Source organism: Cajanus cajan, chromosome 2 (genome assembly GCF_000230855.2).
Source record: "Cajanus cajan strain Asha chromosome 2, NIPB_CcT2T_4, whole genome shotgun sequence".
Classification (NCBI taxonomy): domain Eukaryota; kingdom Viridiplantae; phylum Streptophyta; class Magnoliopsida; order Fabales; family Fabaceae; genus Cajanus; species Cajanus cajan.
The window spans coordinates 67,961,441-67,989,074 of record NC_138518.1 but is presented as its reverse complement, the minus strand read 5'-3'; the positions used below and the strand labels follow the sequence as shown (position 1 = coordinate 67,989,074).

The following is a 27,634-nucleotide window of genomic DNA, read 5'->3' as shown; positions in this document are numbered from 1 at the left end:
AAATTGGCCAAGTCTGAGCCAGTGTTCATAAACTAGTCCAAGTTGATTTGAAACTTGGCCAAGTCTAAGCCAGTGTTCATAAACTAGTCCAAGTTTGGACCAATGTTAATTTTGATTTGAAACTTGGCCAAGTCTTAGCCAGTGTTCATAAACTAGTCCAAGTTTGGACCAATGTTAATTTTGATTTGAAACTTGGCCAAGTCTGAGCCAATGTTTATAATATCGCGTTCATAAACTAGTCCAAGTTTGGATGATGTTAATTTTGATTTGAAGCTTGGCCAAGTCTGAGCCAATGTTTATGATACCATCCAAAAGCCAATGTTTATGGATTCGTCCTATCCTGGACCGATGTTAATTTTGATTTGAAACTTGGCCAAGTCTGAGCCAATGTTTATAATATCGCTCATAATATCGTCCAAGTCTGAGCCAAGTTTGAGCAATAATCTGGCCAAGTTTGAGCAAATTTTACTTTTTCAGTTCGTCATACAACCAAGTTTATTATTATCTGAGAAGCAACACTACAAAATTTGAGCTGATTTCATCCTATCAAAATAAGTAGGTGAGTACTAATTTCATTCATATACTAATTTCATTCATTCAGAATATCTATGTGCTAATTTTCAACATGACACCATCATTAATTAGCACCTTTAGGAAAATATCCAGAATATTACAAAAATCATCTAAAAAGTTTGGCCCATGCAAGCAACCATAAATATAAACCCTAATACAAATTGTACTACAATGCTGAAAATAAAAACAATTGTCCATTGTTCTCCTCACCGCTCATATCATCCGAGATGTCATCTTTATTAACCAATTTCCCCTTAAACGCATCTTTGGTGATGTGCACTTCTGTCAAATCAATGTTTGGAGCAATGCACTTCACTTGTCGCAAGGCTTTAGAAAACCCCTTCTTATGTTCTACGACAACCTCGTACTCAGTAGCTTCCACCTCCTTCTTCAATTTCTTATTCTCATTCTCTATTTCTCCAATCTTCCTCACATTAGCAACAATAACTTCTTGACAGGCTTTATTTTTCTTATAAAGCTCCACCATCTCGCCTTTCAAGCTCTGCATGTTCCCTTCATGGTCCTTTGCTTTCTTTTCCAACGCCTTTACAGTCTCTGCTTGAACTTCTTTTTCTTTTTCTAACAAACTCACCTTTTTTAAAAGGTCCTCCACCTTAGCCGCATACGTCTTATTTGACCTCACAGAAATCTCAAATGCCTTTGAGTTTTCTTCCAATTTTTTCTTTAAACTATCAACCTCAGCATTTAATGACCCAACCTGGGCATTCTCGGTCCTCAGCTTAGACATTAATGCAACATTTTTATCCCACTTTTTCTTCCAATGATCTACCACAACGATAAATCTTTGCAAAAACACCTGCACGAAATCTAAACCTTGGATAGGACCAACTTTTTCAATCAAAGCCTTATCAGCGATATAGGCTGGATCTTCCTTGTAGAATGCGTCTGCCGTCAACTCGGCATTCCAGAATGAAGTCACATCGGGTGACATACTTACATGATCCAACCTCGCTAGAGGATGCTCTATATCATATCTCTGATGTAAGGATCTCGGATGAGTGTTTGGACCAGATTGGGACGACCTCCCTTGTGAAGTCGGTGAATTAAAGCCAAGTTGAGCAATTGCCGCCTCCAAGTTTGACACCAAACCTTCTGAAGACTCGGGAACTTGTGCATTTACCAACTTCAAAAGCCAAGTTCACAAAATTGAAATCAGAATAATCAACATAATTACATAACATTTAATAATGATGAGAAATATACCTTTTCTTTAGTCAAATCACTAGCAGGATTTTTCTCAACCTGCTTCTGAATGGTATCTTCTTTTTCAAGATTAATCACAGCCTTTGAGTTTGTTGTTTCTTTCACAACTTCTTTCTCGGCGCACTTGGATTACCGACATGGTCGACAATCTTAAGTCCCTTATTGTGAAGGTTCTCGTCTTTCACCTTTTGCTTCCTCACTCTTTGCTTGGGAATCGCTGCATCTGGGATTTCTTCAATGTTGAATTTCCCCTTTAGCTCGCGCCATTTGCTCCTTCCCATGATCTCTGCACATCACAATAATCAATAACATATTCAATTACATGACTTTAATTACATATAACTATTATTATTACTTACTCTCTAGGTCATCTTGTGGATTTTGAGATCTCGCAAGCATTAAAATAGCTTTGCTCTCTAATGGCCGAGCTAGCTTTTCCAACTTTTTTATATCTTCCTTCTCGCTAGGTGACAACACCAACCCCTCTGACCCCGAGAACCTCACAGGTTGTGATTGCCAACTTAGAGGAAATTTTGGTTCCCCATTCCAGTGGAAAATTGGATCCAAACTCAGATTTTCATGAGATGATTGTACTTTGAAAAACTCTTCTTTAAAATTCTTGTATGATTGTGCAAAAATTTGAAATAAACCCCATGGGAACTTCCACTCAACGACACCCACCCATACGGTGGTTCCCCCAATTTTATTTGATAAAAGTGCATAAATACTCCTAAGCTCAACTTTATCCCCATTACTGCACACAAAATTTGGAATACACGTACGAAACCCCAGCTATTCGGATGTAATTGACTAGGTGCTACATTTATCTTTTTCAGCAATTCACACTCGAATGGGGTAAACGGGATCATCACACCTAAATCCCTACACAGACATTGATACATATATATGTACGGGGGCGTAGTAGCCACTTCAAAAAACACTCGTTCCTCCGGTGCACAGGGTTCAATAGAGACACGTATTTCTTCTCGAAACGTTCTAGCTCTTTACGCCCACCTCTTCATTTTTATTTGTCGATATCTTTCTTTTCCTCAGCTCTTTCATTCTCACATCACTCAAAGCTTGGGGGGCTTATGTACCAACCTGACTCAAGCCGAGCTTAGCCGAGTCCACAAACTAACTTGACCGAGGTGACCTCTCAGACAAGCTGAAATAAAGCCATGAAACGCTGACATGTCACAGGAGACATCATTGAGACACCTCAGCAGGTTGACAACGTCAAGGACAATTCAACCACCTTCAGAAAATAACCACATAGCAGTTACACGGTTACTCGGACAACCACCACAGGTAATAATATAACCAATACGTGAAACTGGAAACCCTAACTAACTTGATCGTCGAAGTCCTTTTTGCAGGTACATCCGAGACGCCCAAACAAGGAGACCGGAGAGAAAGAACTCGACCTATTGATCAACCTCATACAACCTCGGTTGGACCCAGCAAGGAAGACGACTTATCCGAGTTAGGGAGATGACCTGATTCGTGTAAGTACAACAATGTTAGAACCACAATAGATGATGGTCCAGAATTTATAACATTTTTAAAGAACAAAAACATAATATCATTAAGTTTTTGAGTGAACCTTACAAATCCTAAAAATATCATTAATAATAAGCTACTTTATTCTTCTGACTTCATTAATAAGTAAAACATTATCTACAATTTTTTTTTATAACAAAACACAACCTTTCATAACTTTGCCAACACCAAATAACATAAAACAAAGGGTCATTATGAGAAGAAGAAAAAAACATTTCCAATGTCTCAATAAGTACTAAAATTATCATTATATATTCAACCTAACCAATATAAAATGTATGTCAAATCTCTTTGAAAATTTCGAGAGAGAAAAGACATGAATGAAATTTAAACTTAACACAAAAAAAAAGCAAAAAAAATTGTTAAAACTCCCAATTATTAAAAGTGATTATACTTGTTAATCATTCTATTTAATTGTTATAAAAGATATTTAACCCAAAACATTTAGCAAGAGTTTTGTCTTGAATAGAAACTCGTAAATAGTTAAAAATTTGGCAAAATATTTCAAACCAAATTACTTTGAATATTATTCTAGCTATTATATATATACCCTCCAAATACTGTAACCATATCTCTAAACATCCACAAATGCGAATAAAAAGACACAAAATTTACACCCACAAAACACTCCTTCCATATTACACAAAGAACATCTCATCTTTATGACAAAAGTTGTTTAAAGTTCTTAGTCAACTTTAAACCTAATGCATTACAATGCTTATGTCCAAACTACGTTTATGAATTTTGTGATGATTGTTATTTGTCTATATCCTCTAATGAATTGTCTTTCTCTTTATATATATATATATATATATATATATATATATATATATATATATATATATATATATATATATATATATATATATATATATATTCATCAATTTCATCACACGTAATTTTCAAAAAGTAATTTTTCTAAAAATATATTGTTAGTATTTATTTTTAATAATTGTGTGGCCTTGCATATACTATACGTTCTCTTTAAAGTAAAAAAATTAATTAAAAACAATTATCTAAAAAATCATAGGTTATGTTCATATTTATTTTTGATCTAGTATTTGTATTTTAGTGTCTTATAATTTTAATAAACAATAATATAAAAATCAGATACAGGAAATTAGAGAGGTGCCTTTGTCTAAATATATCATACAAATTACAAACAGTTATATATTTTAATTTATTAAAAATAAAGAAATAGTAATTTTTTAAAGAGTGTGAGAGAGGCATTTTTGTATTGTAGTATATGTATAAGATTAACACCACTAATATTTAAAAATAAAAAAATATCCAGGACAGGTTTTGTAGGTGATTAAGAAGTGGTGGTTTGGTTACTTGTTAGAGCTACACCAAAATGGAGTGTTTGAAATCCCCTTTCATATTCTCCACTCCACTTGTCCCTCCGCCTTTCAAGAAGAAGAAACCCCGTCACGTTCTCATCCGCTGCTCCGTCCAGCGCGACCCATGGTCCCCGAGCTCCGGCGACCCCGCGCGGCCCAAGCCCAGGACGAGGAGCCCGAAGAAGCCGCTGTCGGACGACAACGCGCGGCGCATCATAAAGAGCAAGGCGGCGTACCTGAGCGTTCTGCGGCGGAACCAGGGCCCGCAGGCGCAGACCCCGCGGTGGATAAAGAGGACCCCCGAGCAGATGGTGCAGTACCTGCAGGACGACCGCAACGGCCACTTGTACGGCAGGCACGTCGTCGCCGCCATCAAGAGAGTCCGCTCTCTCTCTCAGAGACACGACGGAGACTACGACATGCGGATGGAGATGGCTTCCTTCGTCGGCAAGCTCACCTTCAAGGAGATGTGCACTGTGCTCAAGGAGCAAAAGGGGTGGAGGCAGGTCAGAGACTTCTTTGCTTGGATGAAATTGCAGGTTCCACTCTCACTCTCTTTCTTCATTTCTATCTTATGTCGCCTGAATTATGCTTTCGATTATAATTTATAAACCATATTTTATTTGTAATCCAAAGTATGGAGATTGATACGGTGTATTGATAGTTTGGTGCCTCAACAGCTGAGCTACCGTCCAAGTGTAATTGTCTACACAATAGTGTTGCGCCTGTATGGCCAAGTTGGAAAGCTGAAACTGGCTGAGGAGATCTTCTTGGAGATGCTTGATGCAGATTGTGAGCCTGATGAAGTTGCTTGTGGTACCATGCTTTGTTCATATGCCAGATGGGGACGTCATAAGGCTATGCTGTCCTTTTATTCCGCTGTAAAAGAAAGGGGAATATTTCTCTCTGTTGCTGTCTTCAACTTTATGTTGTCTTCTTTGCAAAAGAAATCACTCCATAGAGAGGTTGTAGAGGTGTGGAAGGATATGTTAGAAAAAGGGGTGATACCTAATAGTTTTACTTATACAGTCGCCATCAGCTCTCTTATCAAAGAAGGGCTGCACGAAGATGCTTTCAAGACTTTTGATGAGATGAGGAATAATGGAATTGTTCCCGAGGAGGTAACTTATAGCCTTCTTATAAATTTAAATACTAAAATTGGCAACAGAGATGGAGTCCAAAGACTGTATGAGAATATGAGGATTCAAGGAATAATTCCTAGTAATTACACTTGTGCTTCACTTCTATCTTTGTATTACAAATATGAGGACTACCCTAGAGCCCTGTCCCTTTTTTCAGAAATGGTACGCAATAAAATTTCTGCTGATGAAGTCATATATGGTTTGCTTATAAGAATTTATGGCAAACTTGGTTTGTATGAGGATGCTCACAAAACATTTGAAGAGACAAAGCAGCGGGGCCTACTCAGTAGTGAGAAAACATATTTGGCAATGGCACAAGTCCATCTTACTTCAGGAAATGTAGACAAAGCCTTGGAAGTTATTGAACTCATGAAGTCTAGCAACCTATGGCTCTCTCGATTTGCTTATATTGTGCTGCTGCAGTGTTATGTGATGAAAGAAGATGTAATATCTGCTGAAGGAACATTTGTAGCTCTCTCCAAGACAGGACCACCTGATGCTGGTTCTTGTAATGATATGCTCAGTCTGTACATGGGACTTAATTTGATGAATAAGGCTAAGGAGTTCATTGTCCGAATAAGGGAGGATGGGACACATTTTGACAAGGAGCTTTATAGAACAGTTATGAAAGTTTATTGTAAGGAGGGAATGCTGCCAGAAGCTGAGCAGTTGACAAATCAGATGTTTAAGAATGAATCTTTTAAAAATGACAAGTTCTTGATGACATTTTATTGGATTCTTTGTGAACATAAGGGGGATGCGCAATCTGATAATGAACTTGCGGCCATTGAGCCTGTTGACAAATTTGATGCTACAGCTCTAGGGCTGATGCTCAGTTTATACCTGACAAATGGAAGCTTCAACAAAACTAAAATATTACTGAAGTTGTTGGGTTATGCTGCTGGGGGTTCAAAAATTGTTAGTCAGCTCATCATCAGCTTGTCTAAAGATGGTATGCCTCTTCTATAAAATTGATCATACCACATTCTGTGATATCTTTTTGACACATTTTCAATATTTTTTTTTCTTTTTCCAGGAGAAATCAGTAAAGCAGAATTGCTTAACCATCAATTAATTAAGCTTGGCTGCAGAATGGAAGAAGCCACTGTAGCATCTCTAATTAGCCATTATGGCAAACAACAAATGCTGAAACAAGCGGAAGATATCTTTGCAGAATATGTAAATTCTCCCACATCTAGTAAACTACTGTATAACTCTATGATCAATGCATATGCCAAATGTGGTAAACAAGAAAAAGCATATTCACTATACAAACAAGTAACAGAGGAAGGATGTGATTTGGGTGCTGTTGGAATTAGCATTGCCGTAAATTCTTTGACCAATGGAGGTATGACCCTGGAAAAGTAAACTAGAGTCTGTTCCATATATCAACCTGACACTTGCAAGACAATAATTGTTGTCTTCCACAGCACAATCTATAACTTTTTTGTTTGGAAAGTGCTCCGTAAAAGCTCAATACAGTAGTGGTTTTACATAGTGTCAGTTTATCCCAGTTTCGTTTAATCTGTGGAATATTTAACTGATTATGTTTGTGTTTGAAAAACCGCTTAACCCCCCATTTCCCACTTTCCAATGCACATTGAACCAATCCTCTTACATTGGATTGGCATTCAGTGTGACTACATGCAAATTCAAACATAGCCTATGTTCTGCTTGTTATGTGCCTTTCTTTAGTTATAACTTAGGCAGTTTTCCTTGGGCCCACTATAATACATTGCAGATTCCCAGGCAGCTCATTTTTGTCCTTGGAAATTTTATTTATCTTTTAAGTTGTACTTTGTTCTCCTTGAAGGTAGTAGAACAAGGGAGATTGCTCTTTTGGTTTGGCTTTCCCATGCCTTTTTTGTTTATCTTTCTTACACAGCTCTTCTATCCACAATCTCTATAATGTTAAAGATTCCACTCTTTTCTTTTCTAGAAAATTTTCACCTTTTTGTAACTTGAATGATATGGAAGCCTCAGAGTTGGAGTCTCTTTTGGGCATTTTTACTCTGTTTCTGCGTCCTCATGTCCAGATCAAAATATTTGTCTCTTAATCCAAGTGTTTTGGTCTAAATCCTTCCAATTCCTAACTCATTCTCTAAACACAATTACATTGTGTCTTGATAAACCTATTTGGAAGTCCACAGTTCCCGCTAAGACAAATTCCTTTATTTGGTCAGATGAGCATAATAATATTAGCATCAATGACATATTGCAGGTTTGCAGGTCACACAACACTAGTTCATCTAATGTGTGTCATGTATATGTGCTCACTGTGCTGCAAGCTCAGAGTCTTAAATTCATTTTTTTTTAATTGCACTGTTCTGTAGCTGTTTCATGAAGGGATTCATTGTTTAGCATCTTCAGAGTGTGTTTGGTGTGTCCTAAGTCCTTGGATCAATTTCTGATTATCAGTTTTTCCGGTTTTGGTGGTAGCAAAGAAGCCGAAAAAATAAAATTGTGATATGCTGTCTATGCTATCCTTTGAGGCATATGATTGGAGCTTGATTCTTATTTCTTCAGATAAATCTCATGGAGTGAGCCGCTTCTTGTGTACAAGTTGGGCATTTGGCTCTACTTGATGTAAATCTCGGGGTACCTTTAGAGGGGTTTCAGTTTCACTTGCAAAAATGTTTAAGGACTGGTAGCTTTGCTTCATTGATGGTTTTTATCTCCTTTGCTTGGCTTTCCTTTTTTTATTTAGGAAAATCTTATTCTACAATCTCTCTTATCCTTTTATCTCACACTACCATTGGTTCAAAGGAGAGGAAGAGAGGGTCCCTTTGTTTGGTTAGCAAAGGGACAGGGAAATAATAATAGTTATATATTGTTATACTCTTAAAAGTATTAATGGGAGGGGAAAGGTGGTTAAATAGAATCTCAAGACTCCAAAATTTATAAATCACTTTCTCCTCCCCACCATATCCACAATATTGGATGAGAAACAGATATGGGAGGGGAGGAATTTTGCCCCTTCAAATTTCCTCAAACAAAAAGCACTACGAAATTCTTCTATAGTTGGCTTCTTTTCAGCTTTTCCAAGAGTACTAGGGGATGCTGGCCTGCTATTGCATTTAGTGCATGAGAATTAGATTTTTTGTACAAGTGTCTATTTTGATAGCATAGAATTGTTTGAAAAATCATATAAATGTTAGTTTCAGAAAATGAGGAAGTGACTGGAGCATTTGTTGCTTATCTCTTTAGCATGTAGTTATTTAGCATTTTTTAGATAATTCTATGCCTATTTCTTTTTCAGGAAAACATCAGGAGGCAGAGAATATTGTTCGCAGGAGTCTTGAAGAAAATTTGGAGCTTGACACTGTGGCTTATAATACCTTTATCAAAGCCATGCTTGAAGCAGGTTGATATCAAGCATCCTGCATACAAAACAAACAAAAAAAAAATGAAACAGGAAACTTGCTTATAGTTTGTTTTGTGGTGTAGGAAAATTGCATTTTGCATCCAGCATTTTTGAGCGCATGTGCTCCTCTGGTTTTGCTCCATCAATTGAAACATTCAACACCATGATAAGGTTATAGTTTTGATAGGCTGTCTTTCACCTGAACCCCCCTCACAAACACCTTTTAGACATAATGTTATACTGCTGGTGCAGTGTCTATGGACAAGACCAAAAGTTGGATAAAGCAGTGGAGATTTTCAACAAAGCTAGCTCATTTGGTGTCTCTTTGGATGAAAAAACATACATGAATTTGATTGGCTACTATGGGAAAGCTGGTACCGAGCCTTTTCACCTTAACCTAGATGATTTCTGATAATTGTGAAAGCAACATATCATGTTCATAATTTTCTTCATTAATATCTACTTGAATATAAAAGGGAGAGTGAAAACATGATGGGACTAGCACTTTGATTTCTCAAGTCTGTATGATGATTGATGTTTAGTTTTTCTCTATTTCTCATGATGCGTATTTCCTACAGCATTGCAATCAAACCCATAATTATTTTATTTTGTAGGTATGATGCTTGAAGTTTCACAGTTGTTCAGTAAAATGCAGGAAGAAGGTATAAAACCTGGAAAGGTATGGTTGATTTTTATTATCAAGATTCTCAAGACTTTTATTCAATATATAGTTGTTCAGTATATAGTTGGCAATTCTTGTAGGTATAATTGAATTACTTCTATTCAAAAGCTTAAGCTGTACTATAGGCCCAAAATATCTCCAGCACTGGTCCCTTTTTTTTATTTTTTATTTTTTATTTCTTGTTTATGATCACTTTGTTCATTAAATTATATCTCTAAAATATTCCAATTAGGATCTATGTATAAATCATATAGGGGTTATGTAGTCAGACGCAAATAGTTATTTATGGTTCACCTGTTCTGCAATATCATATTTCCTGCATTTAACAGCAAGGAGTACTTTATATTTTATGCTTTTTATAGTTTATAATTGTTGAAATGCCCATTTTATTGCTTATTCTTTTCCTTTGCTGGGGAATGCAGGTGAGTTACAATATCATGATCAACGTCTATGCTAATGCTGGAGTTCTTAATGAAACGGAGAAACTTTTCCAGGCCATGCAGAGACAAGGTTGTTTGCCCGATTCTTTCACGTATCTTTCCCTTGTCCAAGCATATACAAGGAGCCTGAATTATTCTAAAGCGGAGGAAACCATACATGATATGCAGAGCAAAGGCATTCCACCATCTTGTGTTCATTTTAATATTTTACTCCACGCTTTCACAAAAGCTGGGTTGATTGATGAAGCCAAGAGGGTTTATGACAAGCTATCTACTTTTGGTTTAATTCCTGATCTCGTATGTTACCGAACAATGCTGAATGGTTACCTGAAATGTGGATGTGTGAAGGAAGGAATAAACTTTTTCGAAAGTATATATGAATCAACAAAAAGCGACGGGTTTATCCTGAGTGCAGCTGTGCATTTTTACAAATCTGCGGGAAACGAAAGCAAAGCTGAAGAAATATTAAGTTCAATGAACAACTTGAGGATCCCATTCCTCAAGAAACTAGAAGTTGGATCAGGTGAAAGATTGAAAACTCCATGAGATGTAGTGCATGTTTGGTTTTATTTCCTTGATCAACATTCTTTTGTGATTCACGCAACTAAAAGTTGCGTTGGGTGATCCGTGTCCAGCTCACATACTGTGAATCCACGTATAGATAAACTACTTCTGTCGGAAATACTTGGGCTTTAGAAGCATGATGATGAAAAAAGAGACGGTTAAGAAAAAAACATATAAATCTAATCAAGCTGGTAATGGTGATGGTGGAGGCTGCTGCATGATGCTGCCAACGATGATTGGTTCAGAAGTACTTTTGCCCGTGATGAGGACCTAATACAATTAAATGCAGTGTGCCTCAGTCAATTAAATCTTGCGCTTGGACCCAGGGTAAACATTTGCTATTATCAAAGGAATGGACTACAGAGGATATTGGAAGTGTTTGTTAGGGTACTTCCAGTGACAGCATTTGGGTTTCGTGTATAACTGACTTGACTTGCCCCTTCTCTTTTTCTCACTATTTGACCGGGGTACAAGATTTTGTTCCTTATTGTAGTGTATACTGCTTCAAATAATGTATAGAATCATAGGAAAATTTAACTTGATGTATCAATGGCTGTTATACCTTAAATCTTCCGCTGTTACTACCTTCTGTGGGATTTTTGATGCGTGAGGTGCTCCACCCGAATAGGAAAAGATATATAAGGGGCAAGACAATTCCTATATTCTATTTAGATTTTTGAGAGACCTGCTGTGGGTTCGAATTAATTTGAAAGCAGGGCAAGAAAAGTTGAATAACCAGCTTAGATTTTTCCACTTGCTCTAGAATTTACAGACCTTCTGCCGGCTTTTGCTCAGTTACTAAATACTATGGTGAAAGATTATTGTTAATTAAATAGTAATGCAACTTGGATGATGGGAGTAAATTTGTAGGGCACATTTTCCTTAAAGGATGGTGTTCAAATTTTATTAAATTATGAATTATACGTATGTAGCTAGCTAGTGTGCACGATAATTCATTACATTAAGATTGTATAAATAGTTCTGAAAATAAATTTAAATTACACTAGTACGTTAAAGTATTGTTGATCCTCAATCCTTTATTTTAAAACACCTAAAACTGAAGTTGATATAATTCCGTGACTCAGGTATTGGAGACATTTGGAATTACGAAAACTTGCTTTACTTCATTTCTTATTAGCCATCAGTGTACATAGCTTAAATGACTACCGATAACTGACAACTGAGACCACATGCATTCTTCATATGAAAATCACACGAGATATGAGCAAAGCTATTTATGGGACCAAGACTTGAGACGACACAACAATTGGAATATGGTACTAGTATGCACTATGCAGAGACAGCCAGACAGAGGTAGCTCCCAAATTTAAGCTTTACTGTCGATAGACATTGGCACAGGCTCCTGCTTTACTGTTCTTGCTTGTTCTAGTTTATTCATTTTAGCAAATATGCTGCCGTAAAACTGTGCGTCCTTCTTGTTGTATTCCTTCACTTTCTCCTTCAAGATTTTGTACTCAATCTTTATATCCCTGATAATATACATCCAACGGAGGTTAATATAAACAAAATATATAACTGCATGTACAAGTTAATGATCACGGCCGAGGACAAAGCATACCTGTTGTCTGGCTCAATCTCAAGGGCTTTCTTAATATCCATCTCAGCTAGGTCCAAGTCCACAAGATGAATATATGCTTGCGCCCTCCGATACAGTGCTTTTACATTCCTACTATCAAGCTCCAACACCTACGTGGTAAAACAAAATGTCAGGATTTCAGTCATTTTCACTTTTTTCTTCTAGAACTCGGCTAAAGGAAAGAGGATAAATGTAGGTGGAATTAGACAAAGTAACCTACCTTAGTGCACATCTTCTCTGCCTGTTTGTAGTCCTTTAGCTTCAACTTACAGGCTGCATTATTTAGATTGCATGTAATTTTCAATGCCTTAGTCTGTTGTTTCTCCTCATCATTGAAGGAGGAATCATACTCGATATATTTTATGGCCTGTCAACCAGAGAAAAAGAACAGCTACTATTAGTTACATTTTTTCTACAGCATCACCAGCAAAAGCCAAGTAAAATAAATAAGATCTTCATGTGTTTATAGGATACCTTTTCATATCTTTTTGACGCTCTTTCATATTTGCCAACCTTGAATAAAGCATTCCCTTCTTCCTTTTTCTTACCAGCTGCCTCAATCTTCTCTTGTGTATTCAGATCCCAAGATTCCTTCTCCTGCATCCCCATTTTCAGTAATTAAGTCTATCTTTCAAATTTATTAAAACCCAAAAACCTTGAGAAGATTTAGACCGGATAATTCTCTCACCTTTACAAATGAAAGCAGCTCAACTTCATAGTATACAGTAGAATTGGGAGGAACATTGGCCAATTCCTGAGGCGACGCAGATGAACCAAAAGCATATTCAGGCTGTATGATCACCAGTGCAGTTTCCCCTTTCTTCATGTTCTTTACAGCTTTATCAAGTCCCTCAATTACTTGCTCTACATGGTCGACCAAAGAACAACTTAGTAAATAGTAATAGGGGAAAAAAAAAAAAAAGACTCGCTATCTATGAAGTTAAAACCATTGTTCAAGGTTCAAGGTACCTTCATCAATTTTGAACTCAAATGGCTGTTCATTATCGTGGCCCTTCTTAATGAAAACAGTTCCATCTTGCAGCTTGCCAATCAGTTTCACTACAACAAAAGAAACAACGTATCCTCAACATCCCATCCAATATACAGAACATTTAAATGAACAAAGTAAGATACGGGTTTGAAAAGAGACATTTACCTTGAACTACAGCTCCATCATTTGGTCGTTCATATCCCTCTCCTTCCTTCAAAGTCTTCTTTAGAACCTTCCGATTCTTAGTAATGTCAGACACGGCCTTCCAAGAGACCAACTCAAGATCCACTTGAAGCGAAGCATTTGGAGGCACTCCACCTTCATCTCCTGATGCTGGCCTTCCACTCTCCCCAAATGCATCTGCAGAAGAAGCAAAGCTCATAATGTCAATAAACTTAACACAAGCAAAACGTGTATACATAAATATTTCTGATAGCAAAAGTCTTCTCACATTGTGGCTTCACATTCAAGAGAACTTTCTCTCCCATCTTCATTGTCTTCACAGCCTTGGCCAAAGCAGGACAGAAATACCCTGCATAAAAGAAGAAAACAAAGGTCATATACTCCTGATATCGTTACTTGTAATCAGAATTGAATAACATGGCAAGGACAAAAATTAAATTTTGGAAACATGAGACTGACCCTCTTCCACAGTGAACTCCACCCCATCAGATTTCGAAATGACTGTCCCATCTTCAAGCCGAGCTTCATACTTAACTGCAGAGAAGAGAAAAAGAATAAAGCTTTAAGTCAATACTGAACAACAGTATTGCTAAACAGATGAGTCATAAAGTCAATAATGAATGGAGTTTCGTACCGAACACTTCATCCAGGTCCTTAGGATTATCCCATTTCTCCCCTTCCGTGATTATGTTCTTCAAAATTCCTCCATCCTTGCATATGTCCTTCACACTTGTCCAAGACAGCAACTCCACATCAAACTGCAGAGTTGCATTCGGGGGAATAGTGGGAGGAGACCCAGATTCTCCATAAGCCAATTCTGGGGGTATTGTGAAAAGGGCATTTTCTCCTTTCTTCATGGTTTGGATACCTTCATCCCATCCCTTGATCACCTGCCCTGCATTGATCAAGCCACAAAACATTGACTATTATAGTTTTACATTTATCATTAATCATTTAAGTTTAATGTCCATGTCCAGTAACATATAAGGATCAACTATCAAGAAATTATCACATATTGAAAGTTAATATTCTAATATATCCATGTACATTTAACATTTTTGTCAATTGACTTTTTTTCATCATTTTTATTACTATTAAGAAAGTAGAATATCTGGTTAACTAAATTTAACCAACTAACACTTCCATACAATATTATAATCATCTTAACATCGATGAAAGATCTCCAACGATTACCGAAGTAAAATTTACGCTATTAATCAAATCACAATACTCTATATATAAAATTTAAACATAATATTAAAGAATCAATAATTGAAACTCTAATTAATTTAGACCAAGCTCATAAGATAACAAAAAAAAAAAGTGAATAATTAATGAATGAATGTATACCTTGGCCAAGCTTGAACTTGAAAGGGGTTCCCCTGTCACGGCTAGAATCAAATTGGGTTCCATCAAGCAAGGTTCCTATATAATGCACCTCAACTTGGTCTCCACTGTTAGGGGTATCCCATCCTTCACCTTCCTTAAGCAGCTTCTTCTTCAACCCCTTTTTCCCAATTTCCTTCTCCTCCCCAACCTTCATGATCGGACTCTCCACCTCCATATCCATCTCCTCCTCAGCCTCAGGCACTTCCATGTTGCCAGCACTTGGAAACTCGAAATCCTCGTCCATGGCTCAAGCGAACGAAAGAGGCAAGTGCTTAGAACTCAGAAATCACACGATCACAGGAAAATGCTTATGGTTTTTGACACGATCACAGGAATTAGACTATGGTTATGTATATATAGGTGGGAGTGAAAGAGGAGTGTGTCTAGAGAGTTCTTTAATTCAAAGATGTGAAGATGGTTCCAGAATTATCATGTTGGTTCCATTTATTTATTATGGTTATGAATATATCGTCATGCGGCCTTAATACCAACATTTAGAAACAAGCTTTTCCAAATCTTACGATCCGACAATAAAGCGGTTGTTCGTTACTTTTCGAATGGGAATGTAACTGAACATTGAACATTTCTTACTTTTATTTCGTTTTATTTTTTCTTAATATCACTATATCAGAATCTTATAAGAGGAAAATGAAAATAAATGGGAAAATTTCTATTTTTTATGCCCAGAAAACAATTATAGATTATATATTTTATAAATTTCAATTTTACTTTTCTTCTTTTGTTATTTTTTTATATTTCTTTTGGGAAAAAAACTACAAAGTATACTATTTTACAAATGATGATAAAACAATAATTAGACACAAATGACTAGTATGGGAAAGACATTTCATGTCTCTTAAATTCTTAAAAAAAAATAAAAAAAATTAAATAAAGTAGGTAATTATAAATAATTATTTAAAAAGAATATAGAAAATTATTATTTTTATATTTAAAAATATAATAAAATAATTACAAACATTAATATCTTCTTTATAATAGATATAGATACATTAAAACTTACAAAGCCAATGAAAAATTAAATATAGAAAATTTGATTTTAGAATATTTTTTCTTTTGTTTGCGTGTGAAACAAGGATATCACCGATTAAAGTTGTCAAAACGAGTCAGCTCAGCCCGTTTGACCCGGTCTACCTCAACCCACTTTTTAAGAGGGTCGACCTGGCTCAGTCCACCAAATTTATTATGCAAATTTTTCTAGCCCAGGCCGGCCCACCACAGGTGGGCTAAACAGGTTTGTCCACCAACCCACCTAATTTTTTTTAAAAAAATTACAATTTAAAATAAATTTTAATATAAAATAATCTCTAATCTAAAATATAAATTATCAAACTAAGTATCATAGATATAATATTAAACTTAAATTAAAGTGTATAATTTTAAAAAATTAAAGTAAAAAAAATAAAAATCCTTTCATGAGAGTGATTATTCATCAATATTAAATTTTATTGGAGGTTTAGGTAGATAATTTTATAGTAATTTCATATTGTTTAACATTAATTTTATCTTTATCTATAAAAAAATGATATTTTATTAAAATAATTCATATATAATAATAAATAGTTAAATAAGTTGTTGGTGGGTTGTTAATGAGTTAGGTTGATGGGTTGATAAGTGAATCAAGTGGGCAGCCCGGCCCACCACAGGTTCAACTCGGGTGGGTCAGGTCACATTTTTTGACTCATCATGAATTTTTTCATTTTTTTGACTCGGTCCAACTTGTTTTCAAAGTGGGCCGGATTGACTCACGGACTGAAACCCACTTTAACTGCCGTATCACCGATGAAGTGAATTTCGCCTCCTGTTAATAAGTTATTCTTAATTCTTGTCTGTATATTTTCTATGTCAAGCAAAGAAAACAACTATAGAGTTATATATCTTATAAACAAAACTGTAAGTTTTTTGTTTTGTGTTTCTCTCTTTCGGATATAATAACTCCAAAGTATTTTTTTTTCAGATGAAGAAAAATAATAATCAACTTAAAAAGTGTACATTAAACTTTATAAAAGGAATGAAAATATAATTATTTATCAAAGGAATAAAGCTATGTTAATAAGGATGATCTTTCATATTATTTTTGCTTATTTTTTAATAATCTTAAGTTGGATAAATCAATGCAGGAGGACTTAATGAAATAAATGAAATTACGAACTAACTAAAAACAAAAAAATATATAAAAAAATATTTGATATCTATTTGTATAAATAAATAAAATATAAATTATATTAAATTTGGACTTCCCAAATAATTATGTTTTTAATTATAACAAGCAAGAATTTTCGAAAGTAGAAATGCAAGTTTATACAAATAAAACGTTACTATTTATTAGAAATACGTGATGACATTGTTTTTATAATGAAAATAACAAAACTAGGCATTCACCGTCTTAAGATTATAGTCTTAAATTATATATATATATATATATATATATATATATATATTATTTATCTTTATTTTTTTATTAACAAAATAGTCATACTTAAGTTTATGATTTAAGATTTAGAGTTTAGAATTTTCTAAAATTGTGACATTAAAGATGTACATTATTTTTCAAATAGAAAAGGACACAATCTAATTCTTAGAAAGAGTGTGGTCAATAGAAAAATTGTTTCGGACTAACATAATATAATATGTTTCATTCCCTTTAATAATAAAAAAAACTGATAAGAAATGTCTAATATCATATAAAAAGTAATAATATGGTAAAACATATTTAATGTAAACATTGATGTTATCAATGAACACTCGTCATATGGAGTGGGGTGACAAAATATACTTGTTATGCATCTTAAAAGATTTGCAACCGTATCTACTTGTAGATATGAAGTTTTATCAACAAAGAAATTATTTACTCATTCTAAAATCTTAGCAACCTATTCTTTTGTAACAACTTCTCTCTATAAAAAGTTTTTCTAAAGCTAAATAGTTTTATCATATCGTAAGAGAGATGATATTTGTTAATTTTACCATCTAAGTTTTAACGAAGTATTTTAGTTGGAAAACTTGAAAAGATTTTGTCTGTAAAAAATACTTAAGTACTATGAAGTTTAAAGAGACTTTCTATAAAAATAATACTTGAGTAATTATTTAAAGAGATAAGTGAAAAATTACTAAGCTTAAACTAGCAATAACTACGAAAGATAATTTTGTAACTCACACACACATTTGATGCTTGTAATTCTAATTTTAGAATTTTTATTTCTTCTTTCAAGTCTTTTATTTCTTTATCCAAATTATTTATGGTAATTTTTATTTATTGTTGTTCTGTCTATTTTAGTATTTTGTTAAAATCATATCCTTCAAATTCATCAACAATAACTAAATTAGAGGAGGATGATTCTTCTAAATCTAAAAACTCTTCTAACATGATTTTAGCAATTTATTCTTTTAAATCTTTACTCTTTTCAAAATTATTAAAAAAATTCTCTTACTTAACAATCTTTCTTCGTATGGCCAAAGCAACTACACTTGAAACATATCAAATTATAAGTTTTATTAGCCATTTTATATGGCTTCTAAGTCTTTTTTTTTTTTTTTGAGTTTTCTAAAGTATTTATGGGTTTTTTATACTGTTTTTAATAAAATTTTGAAGATTTTTTTTATAGTTAGGATTGGTTTTTCTAAGAGACTTTCTTTCATATACCGACACATGGTTAGGGTTTTCATATCCATATTAAGCACACAAATTTCCTAATTTCCTGATTTTTTGGGCTCGACTCTTTTAAATCCTATTTTCAACCTTTGCAAAATGGATATTTTAAGTTAGTGTAACAAAATGGAGGTTCAATCGTTGAAGATATTAGTAATTTTGATAGATAATTTTTTTTCCCAATGCTACCAATTATATATAATGAACATTTGATTTGTAGGCAAGCTAAAATACTATTTTTAAAATAAAGATGAAGACAATAACTTGAAAGAGATAACAAAAAAAATTAATTAATATAAATAAATGTACGTGAATATAAATAAAAGTAGTTTATGATAATTGAATTTTTATATTTTGTGTTACTTCTCCAATCAAAATAAATAAATTTGATGGTGATAGTAATTTTATTTGATTTATGAAAGACTTTATAAATTTTGTTTTAACCTCTTATATATTTTAAATTTTATTCATCGTATTTATTTATAAATTATTATTTTTATTTAAAATACATAACCAATAATAGATAAAAATAAGATTCAAATATGTTTTTATAATAAGTTTTCATTTTGACTTTTATAAAAAAAAATTATCTTTTAAAATTTGAAAATATTATTTTTGATTTTTAGCGATAATTTTAAGATAAATAAATAATATTTATTTTAAGAACCTATAACAAAATTTTGAAATATCACACACTAACATGTTATCATGATCAAGACTAGTTAAAAAATAATAATAAAATTTATCATATAATAATAATAATAATAACAAAAACCAAAGATAATAACTCTAAATTTCATAGGGATTAAAAACAAAACAAAAATTACATGAACTAAAATCACAATTTACTTATTTTACATGGATTAAAGTTATATTTAACTTTATTATAAATCTAAAACATAATTTAAAAGTTAAAATATTAATTTATTTCAAATTTTAATTATTATATAATTTAAATTTAAATATCAAAATATTTATTTATTGTAAATTATAAATATAAAAATATAAGATAACACATATATGCTAAAAAAAAATACTAATTACTAGTTACTAACACATGTTTATTTAAATATTTGTATGCAAAAAGAAATTTTCTTCATTTTCACGACACATGTGTTTGTTCTATATATCTAGAACATTAGTTACTCTTATAACCTAAAAAGCAAAAATAAAAACTTTAATTACTCTTAAAATTTCAATCATGAAACAAATTTATTGACTAAATTATAATTTTAATTAATTATTTAAAAAAAAAATTATCCTTCATCTTTTAAAATGTTCATTTTAGTCATTTATCTCCTAAATTTATATCAATTTAGTCTCTTAATCATTTTTTACTAATTCAAGACTTCAAATTTATCTCATTAGTTTCATTTATATGAAAATTAGTAAATATAATTAAAATTTAAACTAATAATGTTATATGATCTCAAAAATTATAATTGATATTATGTTCTAATTATTTATATAATATATTTTTTACACAATTTTAACTATATTTAACTTTTTTATAAATTTAAACGTTAATTATATTTCATAATTTTTGTAAGAATAAATTTAATAATACAAGTTTCATGTTTTAAATTAATAAAAATTATTCAAAATGTTAAAAATGGTAATTATTTAAAAATGATTAAATTGATCTAAATATAAAAATAAATAATTAAATAAATATTTCAATAAGTATAAATAAATAAATTAATAATATGATAAAATAAATATATTATAATATAAAATTAAATTGACGTAGAGGTAAAAAAAAAAAATCAACTATAAAATACGCCGTACAATAGTTGTTGTGTTTTTTTATAAAAAAAAATTGACACCCAGTAGCAGTATAAGAAATGGAGTAAATAAAGAAAAGAAAAGAAAAAGAAAAAAAAAAAGGAGAAGAAACGTAGGCGATGGAGTCAGCGAGTTGAAGTGAGGAGTGAGGATTGTGATTTGGTGGCGAAAGGGAGAATCGAATCAACGCTCAGCAATGTCGGAGATGGATCCCGAAGGATCAGACGGCCTGCGCATGACGTGGAACCTCTGGCCCCGCACCAAAGTGGAAGCCAGCAAGTGCGTCATTCCACTCGCCGCCACCCTCTCCCTCCTCCGCCCCCACCCCGACATCCCCACCCTCGCCTACCCTCCTCTCCGCTGCAAAACATGCGCCTCCCTCCTCAACCCCTTCTCCCGCGTCGACTTCGCCGCCAAGATCTGGATCTGCCCCTTCTGCTTCAACCGCAACCACTTCCCCCCTCACTACTCCCAAATCTCCCCAACCAACCTCCCCGGGGAGCTCTACCCCCAATACACCACCCTCCAATACTCCCTCCCTAGCCCTAACCCTAACCCTAACCCTAACCCTAACCCTACCCCCGTCTTCCTCTTCCTCCTCGACACCTGCCTCATCTCCGACGAGCTCCACTTCCTCCAGTCCGCTCTCCGCCAAGCCATTGGCCTTCTCCCCGACAACGCCCTCGTCGGATTCATCTCCTTCGGCACGCAGGTTCACGTCCACGAGCTCGCCTTCTCGGAGCTCTCCAAGGTTTACGTGTTCCGCGGGAACAAGGACATTCCCAAGGACCACGTTCTCCAGCACCTTGGCCTCGCCGCCACGAGGCAACCCTACCAGAAGGGGAACATCATGATGCCCAATCAGCCTCCTGCTGCTGTCACCAGGTTCTTGCTGCCTGCTTCTGATTGTGAATACACTCTCAATTCGGTGCGTTTCGTGTACACTATGCGCTGTTGTCCTCACTCGTTGCGAATTGCAATGTGTAATAATGATGCAATAGTAATGATAGTATTTGTCATTGTTTTTGATTGATTTTTGACGGATGGGTTGCTTGCTTTTGTGATGTGGCCATTCAGGTTTTGGATGAATTGCAGCCGGACCAGTGGCCGGTTTCGCCTGGGTCTCGCCCGGCGCGGTGTACCGGAGTGGCGTTGAGTGTTGCCGCGGGGCTGCTTGCTGCTTGTAATCCCGGGACTGGGGCTAGAATCATAGCTTTGGTTGGGGGTCCCTGCACTGAAGGGCCTGGCTCGGTAAATCAGTTTTTGCTCTTTGCTCTGCTGCTTTCATCGTTGGTGCTGGTTGATTTTGTTACAAACGGGGACATTTTTTTTTTTTTTTGGTGAAAGATAAGGAAGGGGGTTTTGTCGGAATTTATGATTAAGAGTGTGTGGCAATAGGAGACTGAGTATCATTTAACATCAAATGGGAGGCACTTTGTTGTTTCTGCTTCCAGGAAATTAGATTATAGTGCAAGCAGTTTAATTTGTTTTTGGTCACTTGGGAGGCTGAGATGGTGTTGTACTGAATAGTAATAGTATGTGTTTGGGGGTATTAAGCTGCTTCTATTAGGTTATTTAATAGAGATGATTAATCAACGGTAAATTGTAAATTTGTAAGACTCAATTTCTTCTGTGGCATTCATTTTATTTTGATTCAGAGAGTTGAAGCACTAAAGACCGTGTAGTAAACTAATATAAGTGGAAGGGAGATATATGCAAAGAATTTTTTTGATGCTGTAGATATTGATTTCAAATTTTCTCTGCAGATTGTGTCAAAAGATCTATCTGATCCTGTGCGTTCTCATAAAGATCTTGATAAAGATGCAGCACCATACTTCAAGAAAGCAGTCAAGTTTTATGAGGGTCTTGCAAAACAGCTGGTTAGCCAGGGTCATGTTTTAGATCTTTTTGCATCAGCCCTTGATCAGGTATGTGCCGGAAAACAATTTTTCTGATACAATTTCAGTGCTTATTTTTCTTATTGATATGTTGTTAGTTATGTTAATACCCTTATGTGCTTACATTAATATCATTATGATTTTCATTATCTCTCACATGCTTGAGATGATAAGCTCATGCTATTGCAATCATAATTCTTACCTTTGACTTTCTTGTGGATATATAAGTTATTGTTCATATTATGCTGTGAGAATCCTTGGAATAGAGTTGATATTGTTCTCAGAATGTTGCATTTGATGACAATTAGGATCAAATTGTTCTCATTTTCATCTTCTGCTATTTGATGGTTTTTTGATATTTGAATCTATAGGTTGGAGTAGCAGAAATGAAAGTTGCCGTTGAAAAGACTGGTGGTCTTCTTGTCCTGTCCGAAAGTTTTGGTCATTCAGTCTTCAAGGACTCTTTTAAGCGTGTTTTCGAGGATGGGGAGCAATCTCTTGGTCTTTGTTTCAAGTGGGTCTTTGTTTCAATTTTGACTGATACTTGAATTTTTAATTCGCTTCATCCCAATGAAGTTATTTATTTTGGCTTGTTTATATTCTCATTCTTATTGTATTTTGAGAGTTTTTTTGGTTGTGTATCATTATTGATGTGATTTTCAGTTTTTATCAGGTTACTGATAAGAATATTTTCCATTTGGTTCTTTTACATTTTATCCTCTTTTCTTGTTTCTCGTTCTCTCTATGATGTGTTGCTCTTATTCTCTAACAAACACGCTCCCTGCCAACTTAATTTATGTAACAGCGGAACACTTGAGATTAATTGCTCCAAGGAAATCAAAATTCAGGGTATAATTGGACCTTGCACATCATTGGAAAAGGTTGGATTTGGATCATTTTTTTGCTGTTGCTTATTGACACTGGAAATGGAGTCTGTGAGTTGACCTAATATATTTGGAGTTTGATGGTTACAATCACATACTGCAGAAAGGGCCTTCTGTTGCTGATACTGTGATAGGAGAGGGAAACACTACATCTTGGAAAATGTGTGGCCTTGACAGGAGTACATGCTTGACCGTGTTGTTTGATCTTTCATCAAGTGATCGTACAAACACTCCAGCTGCTGCTAACCCACAGTTTTACCTGCAGTTCGTTACAAGGTTATGTTTGAGAACTTTCATTTATAGGATATTATTTATACTATGACTATGTCATGCATCTTTCTCTCTCCTTGCTGATCATTGAATATATTGGTCATGTTCTTATTACAGTTTCCAGAGCCCGAATGGTCAATCTGTGGTTCGTGTCACTACAGTGACTAGAAGATGGGTAGATGTAACTGTTAGCTCTGAGGTAGTTTCAGTTGTTTGTTTCTATATTTGCAGCTGGATGTTTGTGTATTTTTCAATGGTAAAAAATATTGTTGTAGCTTCTACATTTATCATAATATTAAGAAGGATTTATGATAATTCTCTTGTCTCTGTTTCCTTGCTGTCAATTATGATTCTAAACTTTGGCATAGATAGATATCTGAATGATTTATCTCTGTCTAGATTGAACTTGTATGGCTGTGCTTGAAAAAGCCTTGAATTATTTGGAGTTTAGGACTGTTTTTACAATGTAAATGTTAAATTGATTAATGTCATTTTCAATATCCAATTAATAGAAAGAGACCTGTTTCAGTTACTGCATTTTATATGTCTCAGAGTATAACAAAATTGGCAGGGAAATAAATATAGCAGGCAAGCTCATATTATAATGTGATAGAACTGGAGCAAAAATAGCTGAATAATGCAGCATTATCACTGAAATTCTGCTACTGATATCAGAGGGCCAAGTTTGTTGAGAAACTTCTAGAAACTCTTCTCCTCACTTCCTCTCCACAGAACAGAACAGAAAAGCAAATACAATATATCCAGGCAATTTGAGAGGCCTGTTTCTCTCCTTCACTGCCCTAACTTAATCCTTTCTTGCCCCTTTCTGTTTTCCCTCCCTCCTTCTCATAGCTGAAGCCCACCATTGCTTTCCATTTTTGCCACCTTTGTAGTGGGTATTTACGTGAGATCATACCTTTCACACTGCCTAGATGGGATTAAATTATTTGTTACCTCCCTTTTCTCTCTAAAACATGCCTTAAAACTTTGGGTGCCTGACATAGTATAACTAAAATGGTGTCTCCAAGAAAGTGTGCTTGTATTGCCCGTAATGGAGGTCTGTATTTTTTGGACTATTTGTTTTTTTGCATGTTTTTGGGGGGTTTAATAATGAAAGGAATTTCATTGAAGAAAATGAATACAAGTAACCCATTGAATCAACACATAATACATGTACAGTAACCAAGTCAAAAACACTCTAAACTATGGGCTTTGGTAATCCCTTAGCACAGAAGTTTGTGCTTTATCCTAGTTTAGAGCCCACTACAAACAAGGAAGGATAAGCCAAAAGTTGATGAATATAGTAGATATTCCGAGAAAATAATAGTTTTAGGGTTATTCTCTTCTATATTATTGTTGGCATGCTGCTGTATTTCTGTCTCCATCAATGGATTTTCATCATTTATGAAAAATGCGGTTACTAGAAAAGATAATATATTTTATCTTCAGGAATTGGTCCAAGGATTTGACCAAGAAACTGCTGCAGTAGTAATGGCCAGACTAGCATCTCTAAAAATGGAGACAGAGGTATATATGTCAAGTTGTGTTATTTTTTGTTATTCTCTATGTTTTGTAAAATATATTTTACCACTGCTGGATTTATTTGCTCAGGAGGCTATAAGTTTTTTCTTTGCTCAAATCTGAACTTTTCACTTGTTTAATCTTGTTAAGAACTTAAAGCGGCAATGCTAATTTTGATCAATTTATGGTAAATTATATTTTGCTCTAACTGGAATGTTGGGTGTCATAGGAAATTGTAAAATGGGATGAAGTATTGCTCATTGTTTTCTAATATGTGTGTGACCAAGAATTGATGGGTTGGCAATTCACAATATGTCATCTAAGATTTTAGTTTTAATTTCTTTTGTGAACTTATTTCCCATCTTATTTAGTTATGCCCATATCTTTTCTTCGTTCAAAGGTAGCTTATTTCAATTTGATATTCTTTTGCTAATAAATAACGAACAAACAGTCTATGCACTGCGTAAAAGGATTTCACACTGTAATTCAATCATAAAATACCATGTAGGGCAAGTTTGTTAACTTTTACAATGACTACCTTAAAAGTCATTCACATCATGATTTATGATTAATTGACAGTATAAAACTTTTTTTGTTGATAATGCATAACCATTAAACTTGTAAATAACATGCTGCAAATTACTGTTTTTATGGAAAATTTTATTTTTTCATTAACTTTCAGGCTAATTTAGTGTCATCTGTTGTTTGATCAGGAAGCATTTGATGCCACACGATGGTTGGATCGTTTACTCATTCGCCTTTGCTCTAAATTTGGTGACTACCGCAAGGATGATCCTTCTTCTTTTACATTAAACCCATCATTTTCATTATTCCCCCAATTTATCTTCAATCTGCGAAGATCTCAGTTTGTACAGGTACCCTGTAATTTTCTTTATGCATTACTATTGCTTTAAAAACATAATTTAAATTTGTGGTGAAATTTATTGGCAGGTTTTTAATAATAGTCCCGATGAGACTGCATACTTCCGCATGTTGTTAAACAGGGAAAATATAAGTAATGCTGCTGTCATGATTCAGCCATCTCTAATAGCATATTCATTTAATTCACTGCCTGCACCAGCGTTGTTAGATGTGGCTTCCATTTCTGCGGACCGGATTTTATTGCTTGATTCATATTTTAGCATGGTAATTTTTCATGGAATGACAATAGCTCAATGGCGCAACATGGGATACCAGAACCAGCCAGAGCACCAGGCATGTACCCACTGCTCATAGATATCCTACTAATGTGAATTCTGTTCTCAAAATGATTGATTATTAATTATTGAGTTTGTTTAAATCGTTATGCATAGTCTTCTAGTTGGGATCGTTAATAGCATTCTGCTAGTTTAAGATGGAAATTATTTAATTCAGAGCTTTCATTTGTAAGGTCAAGTGTTGTATATGTTATCTCTCCATGTTCTGTTTGCTAATATCTTGGATATACGGCACAGGCTTTTGCACATCTATTACAAGCTCCGCAAGAAGATGCCCAAATCATAATTAGAGAACGTTTCCCTGTTCCTAGATTAGTGGTGTGTGATCAACATGGCTCCCAAGTAAGTATATGTATTATGTTTGCTTTTCCTGAAATTCATTAGTACCGAGTGTTGCTGATGTATGACATATCACTTTCATAATATATTAGCAGAAAATTGTTTCAGAAATCCACTTTGCTTGGTATGTTAAAATTTTTCTTTGATGAGACCCTTAGTTGTGTTTTGTTGATGTTGAACAGGCTAGATTTTTACTAGCAAAGTTGAATCCTTCAGCAACATACAATAATGCCCATGAGATGGCTGCTGGTTCAGATGTAATCTTCACTGATGACGTGAGCCTTCAAGTTTTCTTTGAGCATCTGCAGAAGCTGGCTGTCCAATCCTGATAGTAGTGACCCACAGTTATGGGTTTTGGACTTTGGTTCGGACAATGCACCAATGATGTGCCCTTCGTTTTGCTGTTCGATTCAGTTAATTTCCTTTCTTTTCCTTGTTCCTAAAGGAGAGCAGGTCGTAGCCCGCATCATTTGAGGAATAAAGAAATTTGTGAAATGTTATTCTTTAGGGCTATGGTCGGATTTTGTTAATGGAAAAATAAAGGCGTCGAAGGTATAGAGTTTCTGTTGCAGAAAGAAAGGATAGGGAAATGTAAGTTAAGAGTGATTTCTGTGACAGCAGCAAAGCAAATGAGGGAGATAGTTTGATATTTTTTTTTAATTTGTTTTGGCCCAGATCCGGATCAATTTATTATATAGTCGGTTTACGTGTCCCTAGGTTGCAGAGTAATGAAAGTCATTTTATCATATTGGAGTCGATACGAATTACAATATCTGCTATTCTGTATATTAAGTTAGCATTACAGTACACATCCTGGTGAAGTGAATACTTTTTGATGATAGTTTTCTTTTCTTCCATTGTCCTCAGACAACCTCAAAACGTGATCTCCTTTATATGAAGGTTTGCTTAGTGGTTGCTGTGCATTAATTATTAAGTTATTTTTGGGTAAACCATTCAAAATCGGAGAAAAACCAAAAATTTTCGAGTGGTTCAGGGGATCTTTC

General features: G+C 34.5%; 4 protein-coding genes across 5 annotated transcripts; 2 read left to right on the top strand and 2 right to left on the bottom strand.

Moving 5' to 3' along the window:
- Positions 1–160: 160 nt before the first annotated feature.
- Positions 161–3,931, bottom strand: LOC145955330 (uncharacterized). The gene is made up of 3 exons (XM_083069993.1): positions 2,157–3,931; positions 1,798–2,083; positions 161–1,717 (listed from the first exon to the last, which is right to left on the bottom strand). Exon 3 carries the CDS (start codon positions 1,523–1,525, stop codon positions 740–742), a length of 786 nt encoding a protein of 261 aa, XP_082926119.1. The 5' UTR covers positions 1,526–1,717; positions 1,798–2,083; positions 2,157–3,931; the 3' UTR covers positions 161–739.
- Positions 3,932–4,678: 747 nt separating this feature from the next.
- Positions 4,679–11,457, top strand: EMB976 (Tetratricopeptide repeat (TPR)-like superfamily protein). Of its 2 annotated transcripts, none has more exons than XM_020348474.3 (8): positions 4,679–5,236; positions 5,378–6,791; positions 6,876–7,187; positions 9,099–9,203; positions 9,287–9,374; positions 9,456–9,577; positions 9,818–9,882; positions 10,308–11,457. In XM_020348474.3, the coding sequence occupies exons 1-8, from the start codon at positions 4,712–4,714 to the stop codon at positions 10,869–10,871; spliced, it is 3,195 nt and encodes a 1,064-aa protein (XP_020204063.1). In that variant the 5' UTR covers positions 4,679–4,711; the 3' UTR covers positions 10,872–11,457. The 2 variants fall into 2 exon arrangements, with proteins under 2 accessions (XP_020204063.1, XP_020204064.1); XM_020348475.3 differs by having other exon boundaries at positions 5,096–5,236; positions 5,362–6,791.
- Positions 11,458–11,993: 536 nt separating this feature from the next.
- Positions 11,994–15,430, bottom strand: LOC109789507 (70 kDa peptidyl-prolyl isomerase). Its single transcript, XM_020348476.3, has 11 exons — positions 15,011–15,430; positions 14,295–14,555; positions 14,120–14,194; positions 13,929–14,009; positions 13,643–13,837; positions 13,456–13,545; positions 13,175–13,350; positions 12,961–13,083; positions 12,707–12,853; positions 12,469–12,596; positions 11,994–12,379 (listed from the first exon to the last, which is right to left on the bottom strand). The coding sequence occupies exons 1-11, from the start codon at positions 15,291–15,293 to the stop codon at positions 12,217–12,219; spliced, it is 1,722 nt and encodes a 573-aa protein (XP_020204065.1). The 5' UTR covers positions 15,294–15,430; the 3' UTR covers positions 11,994–12,216.
- A 5,132-nt stretch (positions 15,431–20,562) lies between these two features.
- Positions 20,563–27,471, top strand: LOC109789500 (protein transport protein SEC23 E). The gene is made up of 12 exons (XM_083068806.1): positions 20,563–21,429; positions 21,579–21,752; positions 22,268–22,429; positions 22,771–22,913; positions 23,205–23,280; positions 23,387–23,559; positions 23,671–23,752; positions 25,003–25,080; positions 25,788–25,949; positions 26,026–26,289; positions 26,529–26,633; positions 26,813–27,471. Exons 1-12 carry the CDS (start codon positions 20,698–20,700, stop codon positions 26,957–26,959), a joined length of 2,298 nt encoding a protein of 765 aa, XP_082924932.1. The 5' UTR covers positions 20,563–20,697; the 3' UTR covers positions 26,960–27,471.
- The last annotated feature ends 163 nt before the right edge of the window (positions 27,472–27,634 follow it).

What these genes read in the sequence shown, in the direction of transcription:
- LOC145955330 (XM_083069993.1), bottom strand. Translation starts at nt 1,525, where the DNA reads ATGTCACCCGATGTGACTTCATTCTGGAATGCCGAGTTGACGGCAGAC.
- LOC109789500 (XM_083068806.1), top strand. Translation starts at nt 20,698, where the DNA reads ATGTCGGAGATGGATCCCGAAGGATCAGACGGCCTGCGCATGACGTGG. An exon ending in AGAACCAGCCAGAGCACCAG is followed by an intron (nt 26,290 to 26,528) that starts GCATGTACCCAC and finishes TATACGGCACAG; the next exon opens with GCTTTTGCACATCTATTACA. An exon ending in GTGATCAACATGGCTCCCAA is followed by an intron (nt 26,634 to 26,812) that starts GTAAGTATATGT and finishes GATGTTGAACAG; the next exon opens with GCTAGATTTTTACTAGCAAA.
- LOC109789507 (XM_020348476.3), bottom strand. Translation starts at nt 15,293, where the DNA reads ATGGACGAGGATTTCGAGTTTCCAAGTGCTGGCAACATGGAAGTGCCT. An exon ending in TGATGGAGCTGTAGTTCAAG is followed by an intron (nt 13,546 to 13,642) that starts GTAAATGTCTCT and finishes CTTTTGTTGTAG; the next exon opens with TGAAACTGATTGGCAAGCTG. An exon ending in CAGAGAAGATGTGCACTAAG is followed by an intron (nt 12,597 to 12,706) that starts GTAGGTTACTTT and finishes TTTACCACGTAG; the next exon opens with GTGTTGGAGCTTGATAGTAG.
- EMB976 (XM_020348474.3), top strand. Translation starts at nt 4,712, where the DNA reads ATGGAGTGTTTGAAATCCCCTTTCATATTCTCCACTCCACTTGTCCCT. An exon ending in TTGCTTGGATGAAATTGCAG is followed by an intron (nt 5,237 to 5,377) that starts GTTCCACTCTCA and finishes GTGCCTCAACAG; the next exon opens with CTGAGCTACCGTCCAAGTGT. An exon ending in TGGCTACTATGGGAAAGCTG is followed by an intron (nt 9,578 to 9,817) that starts GTACCGAGCCTT and finishes TTTATTTTGTAG; the next exon opens with GTATGATGCTTGAAGTTTCA.